Source organism: Phyllobates terribilis, unplaced genomic scaffold (assembly GCF_046119375.1).
Source record: "Phyllobates terribilis strain yellow unplaced genomic scaffold, ASM4611937v1 Scaffold_86__1_contigs__length_6382490, whole genome shotgun sequence".
In the NCBI taxonomy this organism is placed as follows: Eukaryota; Metazoa; Chordata; class Amphibia; order Anura; family Dendrobatidae; genus Phyllobates; species Phyllobates terribilis.
In genome coordinates, this window is record NW_027362846.1 from 5,698,733 (window position 1) to 5,722,402 (window position 23,670).

At 48.8% G+C, this 23,670-nt stretch overlaps 1 protein-coding gene across 1 annotated transcript; it reads right to left on the minus strand.

The window, feature by feature from the left end:
* Positions 1–3,022: 3,022 nt before the first annotated feature.
* Positions 3,023–11,188, minus strand: LOC141197719 (oocyte zinc finger protein XlCOF29-like). Its single transcript, XM_073662802.1, has 3 exons — positions 11,044–11,188; positions 10,735–10,914; positions 3,023–3,109 (listed from the first exon to the last, which is right to left on the minus strand). The coding sequence occupies exons 1-3, from the start codon at positions 11,119–11,121 to the stop codon at positions 3,023–3,025; spliced, it is 345 nt and encodes a 114-aa protein (XP_073518903.1). The 5' UTR covers positions 11,122–11,188.
* Between the last annotated feature and the right edge of the window lie 12,482 nt (positions 11,189–23,670).

Here is a 23,670-nt window from a genome sequence, read left to right on the forward strand (position 1 = left end):
GGGAAAGGGGGAGGGGGGGGGGGGGGGAGTGGAGACCTCCTAGGTTGATCTAGCGTCACCCTGTCTCCCCTAACGTCCCTGTATTGGCTCTTCACCAACCGCCGCACCCATACTTCGCCCTGTCTTTCCCTGGTGTTAGGCTCAGGCTAGGGAAGGGAGGAGATGAGCACTAGTCGATCTCCACTAAACTATTGACAACAAGGGAGGACAAACGGGTAAATTGCTTCGCTTTAGACGACTCCAGACAAATGCGCACATGTCCTCAAGCTCCAGAGAGGACGTAGTACTGCTCTTGCTAAAGCCTTCACAAGTAGTAACGAATATTGCCGGCACCTCCCTCTGGACACAGCAGGTATTTATACACCCAGACCAGGGAGTTAATTAGCCCGAGGAAGGTAGCCTCTGGGTCCTAGAGACAGTCTCTAAGAAGATATTTTGCTTAGAAAAACAGAGTAATTACACATGCAGCAATTTTTGTGAAAAAGTATAAATCCATTTATTTTACATATATGCTGACAAACAATTAAAAACAGTTATTTAGCAGACAGTGAGCCGTAGTAAATGATGAACCGATCAATTGGGGTGGTTTGCAGGTTTACAAGTGTATATCCTGAGTGGCATTAACATCAATCAAATCACATTGCAGGCTTTGTAGTGTCACAATGATCTAAGGGGATAAAAAAAACGCTCCTGGCAGCTTTACAGTCATTCGTCCCTTCGTGTTAAAGGAGCAGGATGATAAAGCCGCACCATGCCAGCCAGAAGAAAAGAAAGTGGAGCCCTTCAAGATGATGAAGCAAGAAAGCAGACTGTGGAAGGCCATCCAGGACCAAGAGCATCATGAGGGCCTGCTGTAAAAGATCTAAATTTGTTTGCGAGAAAATTGGTTCTTCACAAAGTACATAATCGAGGGATGGATAGTAACCATCTGGAAGACAGGACCCCCAACCAAATAGAAGATGATGCCCTGATGTCTTTAGAAAGGCTGAGTGAAGAACAAACAGAGGTAGGACCAAGCCGAATGTCGAATCATTCTGATGATTCAGTCTGAGATGATCTAGTGAATCCTGCTTTGAGCAGGGGGTTGGACCAGATGACCCAGGAGGTCCCTTCCAACTCAACCATTCTATGATTCTATGATTCCACATGTTGAATATGAAAGACAGAACACTAAAGAAACTGAAATCCCATATAAAGTCTGCATGTCTCCTATTTGAAGGAACTATGTGAGTGCAGACTGGCAGACATTGTTTTGCAGAAGCCCAGTAGGTAATGTAACAATGAAGTTTACTAAAAAAGTGGTTAATTTATAAGGTTTTGGGTTCTGCATGATTTATGTCATGCCGGTCTGCACATTGACATTTGAAAATGTAATAAGCAGATTGAGGAGTGTTCTGTAGAGATTATCTGTGTGTTCTCCTTTAAGATCTGATTTTCTGGCACTCGGCCCCAAAACAGACTCTATAGGGTTAACCTTTGTTCACAGTGCTCTCTCTCTCCTGTTCCTGATCAGGTGCGCCCCGCTCCCTCTCCACGGTCCATCGCTGTCAGTATCCTCCGCGCTGGACGCAGGTGACTTAATCCTGATGTCCAGACATGCGTGGTTGAGGAGCGAGGGACGGTGGGGGGAGGGTAGGTGGGGCTGAATGCATGCGCCGCCTTCTGATCGGCATTGGACAGATTGAAGCACGTGATCTCTTAGCCCGACATAAAAGAGTGATTGGCTGAGCCTGTAGCCACGCCCCCTTGAGGAAGCTAGTGCGAAATGCACATTGGGGCCAGGGGTCACGTGGTAAGTGGGTCTTAACAGCTTTCCAGACTGGTAATAGCATGTAATACAACACCGTAAAATGAGATATTCTTGCTTGATTCAGTGAGGTGACACTAACTGGGGTTTGAGATTTCAGCACAGGGTAACTATGCACTGGGTACATGAGCACTGATAGTCTGCAGCCTGCATTTATGATTGCACTTGAGGCATAGACTGAGATATAGATAGATATATATATATATATATATATATATATATATATAAATAATGGTGTGCTGTTAAACTGTGACTTTTTGTGTTTTCTCTGCCTGCTGCTAGCTACCTCCCGTGGAGAGGGGAAGATAAAGCCCTTCTGATTACTAAAAAAGACTGGTGTTAAACCGTTTACTGCAATGTGATTTGATTGATGTTAATGCCACTCAGGATATATACTTGTAAACCTGCAAACCACCCCAATTGATCGGTTCATCATCCACTACGGCTCACTGTCTGCTAAATAACTGTTTTTAATTGTTTGTCAGCATATATGTAAAATAAATGGATTTACACTTTTTCACAAAAATTGCTGCATGTGTAATTACTCTGTTTTTCTAAGCAAAATGCTTAATAATGGAGTTAGCATGATTTATATCAAAGTCTGGTTCTTTTTGTGGTATATTAGTCTCTAAGAAGATGTCTGTAATGCCAAACGTAGAGATCTCCTGCAACCAACTGCAGGGCTACTGTCTGTCACAATATATAGTCAGATGGGGCGAAATCAGGCCACAAGTAAATAAGGTAGAGATGATCCAGAATTGACCGCAAAACAGGTGTGGGCGTATCTTGGAATTGTGGGATACTATCGGCCATTTATCTCGAATTTCGCTATGATAGCTGCACCCCTGATTGACCTTCTTAAGGGCATGATGTCGGCGATGGTCAGATGGTCTTCTGAAGCTGAGATGGAGTTCCAAGAATTGAAGCTCACTCTGTTTAAGCTGCCGATCTTGATCACACCTGACTTCAGCAAGGAATTCGTGGTCCAGACGGACGCCTCAGAGGTCAGGTTGGGAGCTGTGATGTCCCAAGTAGTAAACGGGGAGGAACATCCCATCTTGTACTTAAGTAGAAAACGTTTTGCCAGTGAGAAACACGTAGCTAGTTACCGGTAACAGGATTTCTCAGAGCCCATGACGGCACCACGGAAAGAGGGGATACGCCCTTCAAGGACAGGAAACCTACAGCTAAAAAGGGCAGTACCTCTCTCCAGCATCAGTTGTTTACAGAGCACGAGAAGCCCTCCAGGTTAATAACACAAAATTCAACATTATTATGAAGCTTATCAGTTACACCATGTGACTACATATAAATAATGAAAATAAGTGTGCACACCCACACGTGAAGGGAGGGAATGTAAGGGTGCCATCATTGGCTCTGAGAAATCTCGTTACCGGTAAGTAACTACGTCTTTCTCCTTCCCCGGTATCATTAGGGAAGGACCACCACTTCCAGAACCCTTCTGCCAAAAGTAAGGTCTGAAGAAGAGGCTAGATCCAGCCGATAGTGATTTAAAAATGTAGAGGGGGAAGACCAAGTTGCAGCTCTACATATCTGTTCTATCAAGGCACCGGCTCTTTCCGCCCAGGAGGCTGCCACTGCAGTTGAGTGAGCTTCCACTTTCTCCAGGGCGGCTTTCCCACATGAGAAGTATGCCAGAGTGAAGGTGTGGCACCCCTGAGGGTTCAGTCGCCACAGAGGTACTGCACCTCACTCAGAGGTGTGGTGCCTCCCTACACTCAGGTAAGGAGGGAGTGCTGCCCGGAACCCCAAACACCTGCATCCAACACTACACTGCTCCAGGCCGGCTGGAGGGGCGACATGCAGAGCGCAGCTGCTGAGCCCCGTCCCTGGCTGGAGTGGGGGGAACCCAAAGGTAGGGGGAACCAGTAGTGGGTGTGGATGGAGGAAGTAGTTTAGGGGAGCACTCATACAGTAAAGATATAAAAAGAAGCCATCTTAGAATAGTGCAGTCCAGTCAGTGAGAGGAGAGAGTGAAGACAGTCAGGGAGCAGAGTCTCTGTCAGAGCTCTGCTCCCCAAGCAGGGCCTAGCCTCAGAGGCCCAGGAGGGGAGCAGGGAGGAAGCTCCGTTCTGAAGAGGGGATCCTAGGGGGTACGGCGAGTGCAGGCGGCACCTGTACACCCCGAACCTGCCAGGTGTCAGGAGAATCTAGGCCGCAAGAAGGGGACCGGCCCCTGGCCCCGTCGTGCAGCTTCAAGCCTCGGCTGGAAAAACCGGAGGCTTCTGACTTCTATAGCCAGAAGCCAAACCCTCACTTCAATCCAAGTAAGGTCAAGCAGGTCTGTGCAACTCCGACCGACAGGGGGGACCTCGCAGCACCCGAACAGGATTCACAGTGGGAAGCGCAGGGCAGGAGGGAGTAAGACCCAGCGTGAAGTCGGTCTTGAGAGGTACATAAGAAAGTGGGGTTCTGCCAGGTACACCCGAGCTGCCTGAGGAAGGACTGAACGCAGAGCGACGCGGGAGGCTTGCACCATTACAGTGCACCTGTGGACTGTCTAAGAACTGTGAGTAAATCTCGGATGACTGCACTGAACTGCCTCCGCTCCTTTATTTCGCCGGTGCCATTTCCCTCCCTGCACTACAACACCCAGCGTACCTCCTCAATTCATCTACACTGCCCTGAGGCCTGCTCCACCTGTGAGGAGCCGTTCCATCTCAAGCTGCCCTATCATCTGCCTCAGAGGACTGTTGCAGCACTGGTGATCCTCACCAGACACCACAGGTGGCGTCACGAATAATCCCAAAAAACCCATATAAAAGTATTCCCCAATTTCACTGACCGCCCTGGGTCACGGACCGGGCCAGCCACCGTGATATCCCCCGGCAACCAGAGGCCCGACTGCCGAGTACCCCACGGCCCTGGGGGCGCGTCCATGGCGTCTCTTATGCATCTTGCCAACGTGCTTTTGGAAGCTTTTTGCCCCCTCCGAGGTCCCTGGAAGCACACAAAGAGAGCCCTATCCTTCTGACATCTAATGTATGTAGGTCCTTTTCTCCCTTGTTCTTGGGATTATGGCAAAAGGAAGGGAGGGTGACCTCCTGAGTTCTATGGAATCGTGACACCACTTTTGGTAGGTAGGCTGGGTCGGTTTTAAGAATAACCCTATCCTCCAAGATTTGTGTGAAGGGAGGGCCTGCAGATATTGCCTGGATGTCACTGACTCTACGCACTGACGTGAGAGCTACTAAAAGTGATGTCTTAAGGGATAGGATTTTTAGAGATGCATCTGCCAAAGGTTCAAAGGGAGGTTTGTTTAGAGCTGTAAGGACTAAGTTTAAATCCCAAGGAACTGTTCCGAGTGGGAATGGGTCTAGATCTAGTCGATGCCTTGCTGAATCTAGATATCCATTCATTCCTGGCCAGGTCGCAATTGTATAGGGCCCCTAATCCTTCGACTTGAACCTTTAAGGTGCTTGTAGCTAGGCCCTGTTCCAACCCCCTCTGTAGAAATTCTAAAATGACTGTTAGTGGAACCCCTCCTTCTAACCTGGAACCTGAAGATGAACTTCCTCCAAGTTTGGTGATTATGGGTTTCCTACTTTGTAGTAACGTGGAGATTAAGTTTGGGGTAAACCCTTTATCCCCTAGGAGAGCCCTCTCAAATTAAAGGCTGTCATGTGCAAGTTTGTTACCTGAGGTTGAAGGACCGGTCCCTGGGAAAGAAGACCAGGAAGTTCTGGGAGTACCCAGGGGTCGGAGATAGATATCATCCTCAGCCAAGAAAACCACGTCCTCTTCGGCCAGAAGGGGACTATCAAGATTACTCTTGCTTTGTCTTCTCTGATCTTTCTCAGTCGGCCGGAATCAGGGCAATCGGAGGAAAAGCATAGGCTAGAGGGTGGTTTCATGGGTTCAAGAAGGCGTCTAAAGCTATGGAATTCCCTCTTGGGGTCTATTGAGCAGAATGCGTCTACCTTCCTGTTCGGACTGTTGGCGAATAGGTCTATGGAAGGATGTCCCCATATCTTTACAATCTGATTGAATACTGACTGTTTTAGTTCCCACTCGCCCTGTCTGTCACGCACTGTCTAGCGCTAAGTATGTGCGGTCTATTCTAGATGCCGCAGTTACTTTAACTGTGTTATTTCCCCTAGTACTGCATGAGTTAATGGCAGATGTCCTGGTCGATGTGAGTTAATGTGTGAGTCTCCTCCCCCTAGCCTTTAAGTAGCCTCTCCTTCCACCAAGTGGTGCTGCTGATAGAGTTTCACTCTCTACCTGGAAGTCGTGCTGACCTGTTCGTTAGTGCCGCTGAAGTTCTTTCCTTTGAAGTTGCTGTATCTATTTCAGTGGAGGGAGGTGAGGTGGATTAGCACAGGGCTTGTGGAGGAGTTAGGGCTTAGGGTGGAGACCCGAGCCATCTCACCATCAGAGATATTTTCGGCGTCAGGGCTATTCATGGTTCCCAGTCTAGGGATAGACTAGTTTTCCCTGCTCACCGTGCCCGTATCTGCCATTTCCTCACAAGCATTCCCCCTACACCATGATACTGTCTCAACTGGGTCCGGCTCAGGAAGTCTGCTCTGTGGTTTTCTGACCCTCTTATGTGGAGAGCCGATAGAGACCCTAAATTGCTCTTGGCGAACTGGAAGATGGACTCTGTTACTTCCATTAGAGGTGTGACCGGGTTTCTCCCTGGTGATTCAGGTATGCTACTACTACCCGGTTTCTGAGAACACTCTTACGTGGTGACCCTGCAGAGTGTCTAAGAATTCTAAAAGGGCGAACTTTACTGCTAGAAGCTCCTTCATGTTTGAGGATACTGATCTTAGGCCCTCTGTCCAGAACCCCTGAGCTAACTGGTTGTTCAAGTGAGTCCCCCAACCCCTGGGTATTGCATCTGTGGTCAGAACCTGAGAGACTGAGATCACCCATAGAATATCCCGGGTTACTTTATCTATTCTCAACCACAACCCCAGAGAAAGTACAGTTTTTGACGACAAGGTTAGCGAACCTTCTAAATGCCCTTTTAGAGAGTTTTTGGCTCCTAAGATTTCCCATTGCAAATCTCTGGTATGCACCTGAGCCCATTGAACGGCCGAAATACAGGCAGTCATGGAACCTAGGAGGGACATGGCTTTCTGTAGAGTCACAGTCCCTTATCCGCGATATCTGAGCTATGATCTTCTGCTTTTTTTTCTGCCAGGAGGCGACACTCCTGATTTTTTTAATCTAACACTATGCCCAGATATTCCTGTATTTGATTTGGCTCGGGTTTTGTATTTCTTTAGATTAAAAAGCCAGCCTAAGTTGGTCAAGGAATCTGTGACCTTCCCTAGTTGGTTCTTGCAATGTTGAAAATAACTGCCTTTTATCAGAAAATCGTCCAGGTACGGGACAATCAGGATATCTTGTTCCCTCAACAATATATTCACATATATATGTTTTTTAAACATATTACCTGCCGGACCGTCCCGCCGTGGGGATGCCCGGCTCATAGCCTTGTGTGGGCTGACACGCCGCATGCGCAGACTGGCTACCCAGTCTTGCATTGCGGCGCTGCATCATAAGGATGCGCCCCTGGTGAATCCCCGTGCCTGCACAATGAAACCCGGAAGTTCCGGGTTCGCGTCCACACCAGCACCTGTAGAGTCCATGGAGATTCCGGGAGGGGCAGCGCACGTTGGACTTCTTACCACTGTGTCTCCCTGCACACCCTGGAGGCCCGCTGACCCCAGCAGTGGTGCTTCAGGACACCATACCAGCCGAGGCAGGGAACCCCAGCTGCCTTAATAGGTCTGGCCGTGCCTTGAATCCCACAATGTCTTCTTTTTTTTTGCACTTCAAGTATGCCTTTCTTTTCCTATAAGTACACCGACTGTAGGTTCCCCGTCAAGGACAGGAAACCAACTGATGTGGGAGACAGGTACCGCCGTTTTTATCTGTAGGTCTCCTGTTATTGAAGGGCGGATCCCCTCTCTCCGTGGTGCCGTCATGGGGGAAGGAGAAAAACTACGCCTGGCCATCAAATGGGCAATTGACACCCTGAGGTATTACCTGTTAAGCCGAAAGTTGAGGCTAGTGTCAGATCATGCGTCCCTGAGATGGATGAGAGTAAAAATGGGGAAGAAAGCCCAGGTGACTAGGTGGTTTCTAGCCCTACAGGACTTTAGTTTTCATGTGGAGCACAGGCCCGGGAAGCTACACGGTAATGCAGATTCCCTGTCCAGACTTCCCTGTTTGGTGACTAAAGGTGCCAAAACGCTCGGCTTTGGGAAGAGGAGGGTGGGGGAATTAGTGACAAAGTCACTGGCAAAGTACTGGAGGGGAAATATGTGTCACTGAGGCTATTTGCTTCAGTGATTTGAAACCTAGCAGTTTTTCTCCAGCACACTGTGTTGAGAGGGGTTAATTGGCCATTTTAAAAGGGCTGGGTTTTTTGTGAATGACCATAGCATGGGTGGGAGGTCGCTCACCATTATCTCCAACCCAGGGTGTGGTCTGAAATATAAATAGTTAGCCTGTTGAATCATGTGTTGTTCAGTGTCTCTGGAGAGGCGCTCGGGTGTTGCTAAACTGAACTGGGTGTTTTTTTTAACCCTGAGCGGGTGGATCCCCGCAGGCCTATGGACTGTACTATACATTTTCTTTTATTTTTCTGTTATGCCAGAAGGCCCGTGTTTATGTTAATGGACTATACAATGGTTTATGCCGTGCTTGAATAAACCACTGAAAGTTTTAAAGAGACAGCTTTCTTGTGTCTACCTCCATGTGAAGCTGAGTGAGCTGATCTACCACAACAGTCATGGCCGAAAGTGTTGGCACCCTTGAACTTGTTCCAGAAAATGAAGTATTTTTCCCAGAAAATTATTGAAATTAAACATGTTTATTTCCTTTGTGTGTATTGGAACAGCGCAAAAAAAATGAAATGTTCTGGCATTGGCATGCTCCTTCACTGTCACTTTTCTAACCAGCCTTCGCAACATAGTCCATGGTTGCACTGGTAGAGATGCTGCACTAAATCCACAGGGTCACTTAGTTCATTGTGTATGTGCCAAATGAACAAATCTGTTATTACTAATTTTTAGTTAAGCGGTTACCTGGTGTTTACTAGATTACCTGACTCTACTTCTAAATCCTTTCCTGATCTGCCTACATACTATGACAAAGTCACTCGTAGTGTGTCAGAAGGAAGGTATGTGTTGCTGAGACTCTTAAGCTCAGAGATGTGAAAACATGCAAGTTCTCCTGCACAAGCAGGTGCAGAGAGAGTTAATAGAACCACATTTACAAGGGAATGTTTTCAGTGGATAACAAAAGTGCAGAGAGGGATGTTATCCACCATACCTCCAATCAGGGGAGTGTCTGGGCTTTAAATAGCCAGCCCTCACACTTAGGTGTGGTCAGTACCTGGGGAAATTTTGCTCCAGGAAGGAGCTAGCACATGCTGTGCTGAACCTGTGTGTGACTAATTTGTGAGTGGCCAGACCTTGGCCGAGATAGGGACCGTGATGCAAGTGTTGTATTTTGTTTTGTCTCTTTTGCCGACTAGGCAGTGTTTCTTTATGGACTCCAGGGTAGTTTATGACTGCTAAATAAGCCAACTCGAAAATTTAAAGAGACAGTATCATGTGTTTTACCTCCGCATACAGCCAAGCTTGTCGCTATACCACAATACTTATTGTTGACCTCAAAACGGTTTGGCTTCTCACTTGACTTCCCTTCCGGGACGTGTAATGCTGCTAGATATTGACCTTGACTTGATTCTCCAGCTTAGGCTACGGCCCCACTATCAGTATTTGGTCAGTATTTTATTCTCATGGGTGGGAGCCAAACCCAGGAGTGGGTGATAAATGCAGGATAGGTGCACTTGTTTCTATTATACCTTTTCTATGATTGCTCCTCACCTGGTTTTGTCTCCCACTCCTGAGAAAAAATACTGACCGAATACTGATCGCGTGGGGTCGTGGCCTTAGATGTCCACCTGTCTGACTTCTGTGTGTGACCCGGCTCTATTCTTGACATTCAGCTGTAATCTGACAACTCACAACTACATTACAATTGGAGACATGGTGCCTTTCTGCAGCAAATAAAATCCCATTTCACCACTGAAACTTTGCTGCCAAAATGCGTTAATCAAAAAAGGTGAAAAAAAATGTGTTTTTTTTGTTATGCATCAAATCTATCGGTAAGAAAAATGCACGTCAATTACTTGTGTGATCAAACTCATAATATAATGACCACAGGATCTGTGACTTCTCTGCATTTAGTGGTCTCTACTCACCTGGGTGGTCATATGTAGGAATCTCCTCTTTACACCGCTCATCACCCCTCACATATGTCTCTGTAGTATTAATATGGGTCAGATCTTCACCCTGAAACAAATATTGTAAAAGTCACAGACAGATGGAGAAGTCCCATCTATGATCATCTCTAATCCTGCCATCTCCACCGTTCTCATTACACAAGTATAAAACATATAATACTGGTGGATAAAACAAGACTGAACACAAGACCTTCACAGCTGTCTACACATCAAAGGGGAGATCTCATGACACCTTCTCTCCATCTACCTGATGATCCTGAGGAACATTGGGGTCTTCTTGTTTACAGTCCTGTGGAAGAAGAGGATGGGGACATCTCTCTGGTGTTGTCCTCTTACTGGATAGATCTGGGGGAAATACATAAGGGACTGAATTCATTCTTTACATACAGATAATTATAGGCCGTGTGTATTTAGTCCTGTCTATTACCTGGTGATGTGAGGGGCTGGGGAACCTCCATCATGACGTCCTTGTACAGATCTTTGTGTCCTTCTAAATACTCCCACTCCTCCATGGAGAAATAGACAGCGACATCCTGACACCTTATAGGAACCTGACACATACAATGATACCGTCATCCTCCCGATCCCTTCATAGCGTTACTGTATAATGTCCCAGCATTCCCAGCAGTGTCACCTCTCCAGTCAGCAGCTCAATCATCTTGTAGATGAGTTCTAGGATCTTCTGGTCATTGATGTCCTCATGTATCAGGGGGTGAGGTGGAAGCCCCGTGATTGGGCTCAGGGGTCTTCCCCATCCCTCAGACACAGGGTCCTGACAGCGCTCACTAGAGGTCGTCTTCACTACTGTGTAATCCTGGTTATGGAGAGACACATTAATAAATTTCCCTCCAGACATTTCCAGAGTCCTCACCTCTCCAGTTCTGTCCATCTGTTATTCCCATAGATAAGAATGATGTAATGTGACGTCATCAGAATCTCTCACCTCTCCAGTAAGCCGGAAGAGGATCTCTAGGGTGAGGTGGAATATCCTCTCCGCCATCATCTTCTTGTCCTTCTCCATCCACTAAGGTTTAAGGTAAATTTTCTAGAAGATGGAAGATAATGATGAACAACTAGCTGTTCACACATTCAGCTTCTTTAACCCCTTCAGGTGGAAACAGTTAGAAGAAGTGACCTGAAACAGCAGATAAGACCCCAAAGTCCTGTCTGCTCTGAGGCTGGAGACGGGTGTTATAGTGAGGTCACAGGACTCCGTCTGTTATTAGGGAGATTCTCACTTCTGGGCGATTTCACAACAAACTCATTTCTTCACATTAACGAGAAAAGGAAAAGGATCGTTCACTAATGGCCTCAATGTGCTGCGCGTGATCCAGGGAGCGGCTGCCGGAGACGTGTGGAGGAGCCTTCATTACATGAAGAACACGAGAAGAAGGCGACGTCCAAGAGACCGAACACGAATCCTGCTAGAGAGTAATGGAGACTCCACATACCTCCACCTGCAGAGCCGCCACCACATATATGGCTGCTCTGTGCGCACAGGACCTGTGATGAGGTCACAGGAGGGGAGGAGTCAGGGGTCACATGATCAGGGGCCTCAGTGGATGCAGGACTCTGCTGTGCTGGTTGTCATGGTGCTGGATGAGCTGAAGTTTATGTGTGGGGTCAGGAGGGGTTTACAGTGTGGATGTAGCAGAGCCGCGTGTGTACGAGGTGTACGGAGCAGAGCAGTGCGTGTACGAGGTGTACGGAGCAGAGCCGCGTGTGTACGAGGTGTACGGAGCAGAGCCGCGTGTGTACGAGGTGTACGGAGTGGAGCCACGAGTGTACGAGGTGTACAGAGCGGAGCCACGTGTGTACGAGGTGTACGGAGCAGAGCCATATGTGTACGAGGTGTACGGAGCGGAGCCACGAGTGTACTAGGTGTACGGAGCAGAGCCGTGCGTGTACGAAGTGGAGCCGCGTGTGTACGAGGTGTACGGAGCGGAGCCGCGCGTGTATGAGGTGTACGGAGCGGAGCCGCGTGTGTACGAGGTGTACAAAGCGGAGCCGCGCGTGTACGAGGTGTACAGAGCGGAGCCATATGTGTACGAGGTGTACGGAGTGGAGCCGCGTGTGTACGAGGTGTACGGAGCGGAGCCGCGAGTGTATGAAGTGTACGGAGCTGAGCCGGGTGTGTACGAGGTGTACGGAGCTGAGCCGCGTGTGTACGAGGTGTACGGAGCTGAGCCGCGTGTGTACGAGGTGTACGGAGCGAAGCCGTGTGTGTACAGAGCAGAGCCGCGAGTGTATGAGGTGTACGGAGCAGAGCCGCGCGTGTACGAGGTGTACGGAGCAGAGCCGCGCGTGTACGAGGTGTACGGAGCAGAGCCGCGCGTGTACGAGGTGTACGGAGCGGAGCCGCGCGTGTACGAGGTGTACAGAGCGGAGCCATATGTGTACGAGGTGTACGGAGCGGAGCCGTGTGTGTGTGTGGCGCCCCTGAGGGTTCGACCGCCACAGGGATGCTGCACTTCTCTAATGGAGTGTAGTGTTCCTCCTCTGAGGTAAGAACAGTGTGATAGTCATGACCCAACCTTTGCATCCAACTCCACATTTCTTCACCAGAGGGGGCTAGTATGCACTAGGTGCTGCTCCCCTGGTTACAAGGAGACTGGGGAACCAGTTAGTGGGTGAGGGTGGAGGACTTACAAGTTAGTTACACGTTAAATTTCATATTTAATAAAAAGCCATTTCAGAGGGAGTCCGGCTGTAAGAGGGGTACCGGCCCCCGACACCCGACCTTGCTACTCCATGTCCTGGTCGGGAAAGCCCGGTAGGCCCAGAGGATCCCACCGGGTATCGGACGGAGTGGAGCTGCCACCCGTGCCCTTGTTCTGAGAGGAGCTCAGAGGGAGACCCGGCCTATCTACACACACGGACAGGAAAGGATTCGGTCTGTAGTTCAGGAACACTCTGGTGTAGGGTCCCGACTGAATGCTGGACTTACTCTGAGGTTGTCGGACCCCAGGACTCCGCGGGGAGCAGGGAGTCGCCTTCCTTCTGCCATCTCTAAAGTGAGTAAAGCCTTGGTAGTTCACCCTTATGGCCTCCGGACTGTTTATTCTGCGCCACACCGCAAGACGCAGCGCCCGTTCTCCTCTACTACTACCCCCTCCATCCTGTCCCTCTGCCCTGAGGCCTTGCTCTGTCTGTGGGGAGTAGTAATAACTTTGGCCGCCATAACACCATGCCTCAGCGGACTGCAGCGGCGCTGGTGGCCTTCACCAGGTGCCACAGGTGGCGTAGTCGTAAATCAGCCACTCAACCCGGATAAGCCCACACCATCCTTTTTAATGTGACGGCCCAGAGCACGGGTCGGGTCCGGGCCACGGCTGTACCCCATCTCTCCATTACAGGACCCGACACCGAGTCCCCCATCTCCCAGGGTAAACAAAAAGGGCTTTTCGAGGAGAGGACGTCACATGTGTACGAGGTGTACGGAGCGAAGCCGCGTGTGTACGAGGTGTACGGAACGGAGTCATATGTGTACGAGGTGTACGGAGCGGAGCCATCTGTGTACGAGGTGTACGGAGCGAAGCCGCGTGTGTACGAGGTGTACGGAACGCAGTCATATGTGTACGAGGTGTACGGAGTGGAGCCATCTGTGTACGAGGTGTACGGAGCGGAGCCATCTGTGTACGAGGTGTACGGAGCGAAGCCGTGTGTGTACGAGGTGTACGGAACGGAGTCATATGTGTACGAGGTGTACGGAGTGGAGCCATCTGTGTACGAGGTGTACGGAGCGGAGCCATCTGTGTACGAGGTGTACGGAGCGAAGCCACGTGTGTACGAGGTGTACGGAGCGGAGCCACGTGTGTACGAGGTGTACGGAGCGGAGCCACGTGTGTACGAGGTGTACGGAGCGGAGCCACGTGTGTATGAGGTGTACGGAGCGGAGCCACGTGTGTATGAGGTGTACGGAGCGGAGCCACGTGTGTACGAGGTGTACGGAGCGGAGCCACGTGTGTACGAGGTGTACGGAGCGGACTCACCTGTGTACGAGGTGTATGGAGCGGACTCACCTCTGTACGAGGTTTATGGAGCGGAACCACGTCTGTACGAGGTGCACGGAGCGGAGCCGCGCGTGTGCGAGGTGCACGGAGCGGAGCCGCGCGTGTACGAGGTGCAAGGAGCGGAGCCGTGTGTGTACGAGGTGCAAGGAGCGGAGCCGGGCGTGTACGAGGTGTAAGGAGCAGAGCCGCGTGTGTACGAGGTGTAAGGAGCAGAGCCGCGCGTGTACGAGGTGCAAGGAGCGAAGCCGTGTGTGTACGAGGTGCAAGGAGCGGAGCCGGGCGTGTACGAGGTGCACGGAGCAGAGCCGTGTGTGTACGAGGTGTAAGGAGCAGAGCCGCGTGTGTACGAGGTGCAAGGAGCGGAGCCGGGCGTGTACGAGGTGTACGGAGCGGAGCCGGGCGTGTACGAGGTGTACGGAGCGGAGCCGCGCGTGTACGAGGTGTAAGGAGCAGAGCCGCGCGTGTACGAGGTGTAAGGAGTAGAGCTGCGCGTGTACGAGGTCAACGGAGTGGAGCCGCGCGTGTACGAGGTGTACGGAGTGGAGCCATGTGTGTACAAGGTGTACAGGGAGGAGCCGTGTGTTGGAGACGTACGGAGCGGAGCCATGTGTGTACGAGGTGTACGGAGCGGAGCCGTGTCTGTACAAGGTGTAAGGAGAGCAGCTCCCTCTTCACCCGACCTAACCCTAGTGACAACTTGTGGGCCCTTCTTAAATGGGAGATTTACGGTGAAGGACAATGGATCGCCCACAGGTCAAGAAGCTGACAGACTCCATGTTTGGCACTTCTGACTGTTTCCAATTAGTTGCACAATAATTCTGCAGACAAAGATATTCCCCTGACATCCAGGCACTCATACACAAGGGGATAGCATCCATCAACTGGCAAAAGACAAAAATGAGCAACCACACATTATGGCAGGCGTTGCACTAAATAAGGAAAGAGCCTTTGACTGCGGTGGCCCCTCCCCGGGCCATGGCGATTGGTGATCCCGCTTCGCTGCCCCTTACTGACTTCCCCTTAAAGATAGGAAGTCCCTGAAGGGACCAATGAAGTGACAGGGATGGCTGCCACAAGCCGTCCCATGGTTATAAAAATAAGGTGATGTCCTAGATGTCCTTCCTTTTTCCCTGGTGGTCCTAGAATCGAGCGTGAACGAGACTGGTGACGGCGTTCCTCCACACATCGGAGACCCTCCTCCAGCCGCAGGAATGGGTGAGTGCGATATAACTGGAAGGGGAATTAGTAACACACACTTGATAGCGGCCCTTAAAGCCCTAGTTGAACAACTATCAGTGCCGCCAGGCCCGACAAATAATACAACAAAAGTTACACCGCCATTAGCTTGCGTGCACAAGGACGCATTCTTTTGTGGGATTAGTCCATTAGGATCACACATAGATGAGGAAACCAAAACATGGAATAACGAGTACATCGACATATGGTCACTCGTATCCGCTGACCAGCATACTATAGCAAACAGAGAAGGATAGCCGACAGACCGTTCGACAAACACAAACAAAAGGTCGCAAAAACAATGAGTAACTGGCTACAAGCGTTTGCATTATGGGCCCAAAGCATCCGGAACGCTGTTCGGAATTATTCATATACCAAGTTATGGTGTATAACTCATACAAAGCCCACGGCGGTTCAGCATGGTGGCGCTACGACAAAGAGTTCCGGAGGCGGTTGCCCCTTCAACCACAGCTAGGCTGGGGGGGGTAAAAACTACAGACGTTTGGCTACGACTAATGCTATCACAAAAACACCATCCCTTTCCAACAGCAACTACTGGACAACCGACAACAGCAGGCCAAATTCAGTGGCCGTACGAAGACCAGGGGCCTGCTGGCAGTATAACGAGGGACATTGTCATTTTTACACCTTATGCAGATACAAACACGAATGCTCAGCCTGCGGGGGAGCCCACCCCACGGCAAAATGTTCTCATCCCGCAAGCAAATTATCAATTAAACTCCCACAGGCAGAATCCAAGGACCCCTATGAGCGTAGCCACGAAGGGCCTTTGGCTACAGATATCCTAGAAAAGACGCGGCGGGGCACTTACGTTTCGGTTTCACATACGGTTTTTTCAGCCCATTCAAGCTCACTAAATCACCCACTTTTTCAAATAACCTAAAATCAGCAAGAGAGCACCCCGAAATACTTAAAAAAAAAATCCAAAAAGAAGTAGCTCTGGGCAGAATAGCGGGCCCCTTCCCAAAACCACCATTCAGTAATCTAAGAGTTACCTAATTGGGAATAATCCCCCAAAAAGAGTCAGCTTCATTTCTCCTGATCCACCATTTGTTTTACCCGAAAGGAGAGTCTGTGAACAACGGTACTTCGTCGGAAGACGCCTCGGTCTCCTACGCGTCTTTCGACAGAGCAGTAATGTTAGTACGCGATGTGGGGCCGGGAGCGCTGCTCGCTAAATCAGACATAGAATGTGCCTTTTGCCTACTACCAGTACACCCAGATTGCTACCACCTGTTGGGATGCCTAGTGGACAACGACTACTTCTACGACACTTGCCTCCCAATGGGTTGTTCAATATCTTGCTATTACTTAGTTATTCAGTTCCTTCCTGAAATGGGTGCAGAGGTACGAAACCAGCAATAGGTCCGTCACACATTATCTAGATGACTCCCTATTCATCAGACCCAAAAACTCAAACCAATGCCAATCAGTACTGAACTAATTCACAAACATCTCGTGACGGTTCGGAGTCCCTTTATGCCCAACAAAAACTGTAGACCCCACAACTAAGCTATCATTCTTGGGCATCGAAATCGACACAACGGAAAGGTTGTTCCACCTCCCAACGGAAAAAATACAAAAAACATTACACCTGATCGAGGGATTTTGCGCAGTAAGGAAAGTAACGCTACAGCAGATGCAAGTGTTACTAGGCCTTCTCATGTTTGCGAGCCGGGTGATGCCAATCGACAGGGTTTTTTCTTATCGTTCGCTACAAAAAAGACATCAAAAGCGAATCACAGAATCAGAATCAACAGGCAGCTACTGGTGGACTTAGAGGTGTGGAAAACCTTTTTACAATCATTCAACAGTCACACGTTATTCATGTCAGCAGAACAGTCCAACATTGAGTTAAAATTATTCACCGGGGTGGCAGAATCGGGCGATTATGCAGCAATATTAGATAACCAATGGTGCACGGGCTTATGGCCTCCTTATTGGTCAGAACAAGGACTGACAAAAATACAGACACTTCTTGAACTCTTCCCGATAGTGGCAGCAACAGAACTATGGGGCACGCGCCTGGCGAACAAAAATATACGTTTCATAACAAAAAACACCAGCCTAGTGCACTGTATAAACAAGATGGCATCGTCTCTCCCAGTGCTAGGTCTACTATACTACTATTAACGCTTTATCACAATTGGCAGGTTTTCAGAGAGCTCCTTTTGCCCCCCATCCCTATAGGATCTAGTGGTGAACAGCTGATGCCATTAATCCGAGCGTCAGTCACCCCGTCGACGTGGCAAGCAATACGGTAAGGCATGGGAAGAGTGGACACGATTAGTGGCAGGCTGACGGGTTGACCAATGTGACCAAGCCAGGTTAGAAGTCCCCATATAATTTCTCCACCAGCTAATAATGAGAGGCTTGTCAGGGGCGTCGGCGCAGCGGTGGCTGGCCGGAGGGGCATTTCATTTCCAACTCTGAATTGTGGAGACGTGACAAAAAAAAAACATCATTAGACAAGCCTTAAAAGGGTGGAAAAGGGCTCAGCCAAGCAAGGAGTGCAGGTGTCCGGTATCATTAAAATTGCTCTCCCACATCATATCCCTAACATCAGTAATATGCCACTCACAATTTGAAGCGACACTACTGTCTACCGCATTTGCGATCGCCTTCTTTGGGGCGATGCGAATAGATGAATTAGTACCTCAATCCAAAAATAGCGCCAGCGGAGGCTTATTAGTTACACCAGGACGTTGTCGAAGCCAATAATGCAATATGCATGCGTAAATCCAAAACGGAGCCAGCTGGCAGGGGCACTTGGGTGCTTGTACAACCCACAAAAGGGACACTTTGTCCGGTTATAAAACCTAAAAGATATACAGTGCTGGCCAAAAGTATTGGCACCCCAGCAATTCTGTCAAATAATACTCAGTTTCTTCCTGAAAATGATTGCAATCACAAATTCTTTGGTATTATTATCTTCATTTAATTTGTCTTTAATGAAAAAAACACAAAAAGAATTGTCCTAAAGCCAAATTGGATATAATTCCACACCAAACCTAAAAAAGGGGGTGGACAAAAGTATTGGCACTGTTTGAAAAATCATGTGATGCTTCTCTAATTCGTGTAATTAACAGCACCTGTAACTTACCTGTGGCACCTAACAGGTGTTGGCAATAGCTAAATCACACTTGCAGCCAGTTAACATGGATTAAAGTTGACTCAACCTCTGTCTTGTGTCCTTGTGTGTACCACATTGAGCATGGAGAAAAGAAAGAAGACCAAAGAACTGTCTGAGGACTTGAGAAACCAAATTGTGAGGAAGCATGAGCAATCTCAAGGCTACAAGTCCATCTCCAAAGACCTGAATGTTCCTGTGTCTTCCGTGCGCAGTGTCATCAAGAAGTTTAAAGCCCATAGCACTGTGGCTAACCTCCCTAGATGTGGACGGAAAAGAAAAATTGACGAGAGATTTCAACGCATGATTGTGCGGATGGTGGATAAAGAACCTCGACTAACATCCAAACAAGTTCAAGCTGCCCTGCAGTCCGAGGGTACAACAGTGTCAACCCATACTATCCGTCGGCGTCTGAATGAAAAGGGACTGTATGGTAGGATACCCAAGAAGACCCCACTTCTTACCCTTAAACATAAAAAAGCCAGGCTAGAGTTCGCCAAAACTTACCTGAGAAAGCCTAAAACGTTTTGGAAGAATGTTCTCTGGTCAGATGAGACAAAAGTAGAGCTTTTTGGGAAAAAGCATCAACATAGAGTGTACAGGAAAAAAAAAGAGGCATTCAAAGAAAAGAACACGGTCCCTACAGTCAAACATGGCGGAGGTTCCCTGATGTTTTGGGGTTGCTTTGCTGCCTCTGGCACTGGACTGCTTGACCGTGTGCATGGCATTATGAAGTCTGAACACTACCAACAAATTTTGCAGCATAATGTAGGGCCCAGTGTGAGAAAGCTGGGTCTCCCTCAGAGGTCATGGGTCTTCCAGCAGGACAATGACCCAAAACACACTTCCAAAAGCACTATAAAATGGTTTGAGAGAAAGCACTGGAGACTTCTAAGGTGGCCAGCAATGAGTCCAGACCTGAACCCCATAGAACACCTGTGGAGAGATCTCAAAATGGCCGTTTGGAGAAGGCACCCTTCAAATATCAGGGACCTGGAGCAGTTTGCCAAAGAAGAATGGTCTACAATTCCAGCAGAGCATTGTAAGAAACTCATTGATGGTTACCGGAAGCGGTTGTTCGCAGTTATTTTGGCTAAAGGTTGTGCAACCAAGTATTAGGCTGAGGGTGCCAATACTTTTGTCCGGCCCTTTTTTGGAGTTTTGTGTGAAATGATCAATGATTTGATTTTTGCTTCATTCTCATTTGTGTTTTTTCCTTGCAAGCAAATTAAATGAAGATAATAAGACCAAAGAATTTGTGATTGCAATCATTTTCAGGAAGAAACTGAGTATTATCTGACAGAATTGCAGGGGTGCCAATACTTTTGGCCAGCACTATATAGCCATCAGACCACAAAGCAATTTCTTCCTATCACACATCGACGGATCCCCATTAACAAGATACCAGTTCCAATGAATATTTAATAAATGCCTAATGTGCCTCCTCTCGGTGGTCCATGGGTCTCACTGGCCTCCGTGTAAGCCCTGGTTCCCGACTCACTGGGGCTGTACTTCTACGTTGCCCGGGTCGATTGGCAGACCAATCATCAGCCAATCTGGCAGCCTCATCCAGGCTGAGTGGTTTTCTATCTGCCACCCATTCTTTTAAATTACCTGGGAGCTTTGACATAAATTGTTCCAACATGATTATGTCCATTACATGTTCTGCTTCCCGAGCCCCCAGACCTTCTATCCGCCGAGTGCATGCCATACGTAGCGTGTTGGCAAACTCCCGATGTGTGTGTGCAGTGGGCTTGTCAGTCTCCCGAAACTTCCTCCGGTAGGTTTCTGGCGTGACGGCATTCCTCTGATCCACCGAACACAAGTTATTAAAAGCTTCTCTTGCTTTTCCGGTCAGGCCAACGCTCAAAAATCTGGGCCAGTCACTGACTGACACCTCATGCAGCAGGAAGAGGTTCTCAAATAACCGGAGATGTTCATCAATATCTGAGGTGTCCTCATTAAACTGTGGTATATCTCGGTACCTTAAAGATGTAGGCCCCTCTCTCCTGTTATCCATTGTCCTCTGCACTGGGGCGGGTGGGGGTATTGCTACATGCACACCCAGATATTTGCTTAGCACTACCGTCCACTCCATCTCCGTGGCCCGCTCTCCTAGTGCGTCCAGCAGCCGCCTCAACTCAGTTGGTTCATCCTCTGCCATGTGGATGACAGCCCTGGGCTGTGGTCCCTCCACGGAGATGCCCTCCTCCACGTCTGAACTGACCTCCTCCTGTGGCGGTTCACGGTCCCAATCGTCCTAAGCGTTGTATTAGGGTCGCACGGTTATTCTCTGGCAACCACTCTAGCTCTCTCCCAGAGCAAAGAGTTCTCAGCTCCTCCTTCTTGAGCCTCTAGTAGATGGAGTCTGACATCTCTTCCGCCAAGTAACCGCTCAGTAACTTTCTCTGGTATGCTGTCCAGAGACAGGTGATCCCACCGCTTGCCATCACTTGTAGAGATCTGAGGTTGTGGGTTGTAAGTAGTCACCTTGGCAGGTTAACGATGCGTCAATATTTTATTGATCACAGCCATGGTAATAAAGGAATTCCAGGTAAATGGCCAAAATACAGCTCTCCGTCCTCAAATTCCCAATCTGGGTTCAGAAGTTCCACTGGCTTTGTATAAGGCCATACTCACTGTCTCCCAACTTTTGTTTGGCCCACAGATTTTGTATCTCCAGCCAGTATAGTCTGTAGCCACAGTCCATGATCCTCTAGACGGCAGATAAAACAATGAAAGCACAGGTATCCAGTAGCAGCAGTCCTTTGAAGAAAGTTTAAATCCAAGCGACATAATCCATAATGGTAACATGTTTATCCATCCATCCTTCCAAGTCTACAGTCTCCATCCTCTTCCTTCAATCCTTCCACACAACTCTCACTCAAGCATGTGTCTGTTTTCCTCCCTGGGGTCAGCCCCCTCCAAAGGTCAGAAGTGATGACACCCTCCCCCTTAGCGTTGTGGTGACAGCTCCACTGTGTCCACTCTTTCCCTCTACATAAGGGGTCCCTTGGCTTAAAGAACAATGGTCCAAGGCCCCTGAGATAAGGTCACTGAATGGAATGGATACCTGAGATTGAACTGATGAGCAAACAAATCACTAACAAAACACAGCAAGCAAATTTCTAACAAAATGCAAAAATAAGATCGATGAAAATGGGTGCTCAGTGCTGGAAAAGTATTTAGTAAGTGGCCAAGTCCTCACACCTAACATCAGCAGGGAATTCCCCTAAAGAGTACGGAACGCACTCATTCCGCATAGGCGCAGCCATGGAAGCAGCAAGAGCAGGACTGTCAGAACTGGAAGTTCAAAGGATAGGGAGATGGCTATCCGCTTGTTTCGTGAGATACATAAGACCGGACTTGTTATCTTAACGTGGTTTGTTTTCTTCCAGGTGACACGAAGCCAACAGTTTGGGTTATAGGCCACTCATACATATACTGGGCAGAAAAAAGGGCAAAAGTCCGCCCAGGCGGGAGGAACTTGGGGTTTCATGAGACATATTTCAACTGGAGAGGCATTAGAGACCTGTAATGGCCACAGGTACTCCTAGAGGTGATCGGAATAGGGAAAGGGGCAAGAGGTCTGGTCATCTTAGTCATACACGCCGGGGGAAACGACCTTGGCCATTACAAGAGTGTAGAATTAATTACAATGATGAAGCTAGACACGGGGCGCTTCAGAGCATTTTTCCCAAAATTAACGATAGTGTGGTCGGAGATAGTGCCGAGAGTGGTATGACGAGGTGCTCGAGACAGCGCGGCCTTTGAACGAACAAAGCGGATAATCAACGCACGGATGGAAAAATTTGTAAACGACACCGACAACTGGAAGGGGATAAAACAGGCCTTATAATGCCCGATGGAGTTCCCTTAACTGATATTGGTCTGGATATATTTTTGTCAGGGCTCCAAGACGGAGTCGAGCAAGCGTTAAGCGAGATGGGTGGGGGTCGGAGTCCTGCATGCAGGTATGCAGGATCCTCCATGGCCTGGAAATAAAGAAAGGACATGTTAGAAAGTTCCACTTGTTGGCCGACTTGACTGTGTGGAGACACAGGGCATGGGGCAACGAGCGAATTTTTGGAAAAAATGAAATGCCTTTCTAATAAAATGAATGGAAATAGTTAATAAAGCTGTGACTGATCCTCATCCATCCAGTTGTACGTGGTACATTATTGGCAAGGAAAGGGGCGGTGGTAGGGGGGCTGAGCGTCGGGGTTTGGTTGGGGGTCCCCGCAGTGTACTTATTAATCCACAAAGCAGTAAATATCCTAGAAATCAAGACTCTCTTCACCTTAACCATGAAGCTTCTGATTACTATATCCTGAGTTATCTATTAGTACCATCTAAATAGAGCGAGTTCTGGGTCAGTAAGATGAATGATGATGGGAGTGTATGTGCATGAAGGAAGCTGTCAGTTTCTATGCACCTTCATTACCTCACTATGGCTGTATACATGTTTGTATGTATTTCAGCCATTAACTCCTTGTTCGGTCTAAGATGATGTAAGGTGGCTTTCGGACACATAGTTGATGGGAAGTATGTATCACAGAAGTGGTTGTCCTAGACCAGGGGTCTCAAACTCAGCAGGGCATATGGGCCGCACACGGAAAAACATTTAATTTGGGGGGCCGCATTATTTGCATGACAAAGTGACATTTTTAGTGATACCATTTTATTTTCTATACACCTTTTGAACTGGTCCCCATATTGCAGACATGGTCTCCCCTCCAGGTCCCCCATATTGCAGACATGGTCTCCCATCCAGGTCCCCCATATTGCAGACATGGTCCCCCATCCAGCAGACATGGTCTCCCATCCAGGTCCTCCATATTGCAGACATGGTCCCCCATATTACCGACATGGTCCCCCATATTGCAGACATGGTCCCCCATCCAGGTCCCCCATATTGCAGACATGGCCTTCATATTGCAGACATGGTCCCCATATTGCAGACATGGTCCCCCATCCAGGTCCCCCATATTGCAGACATGGTCCTCAATCCAGGTCCCCCCATATTGCAGACATGGTCCCCCATCCAGGTCCCCCATATTGCAGACATGGTCCCCCATATTGCAGACATTGTCCCCCATCCTGGTCCTTATGTTGCAGACATGTCCCCCATCCAGGTCCCCATCTTGCAGACATGTCCCCCCCCATACTG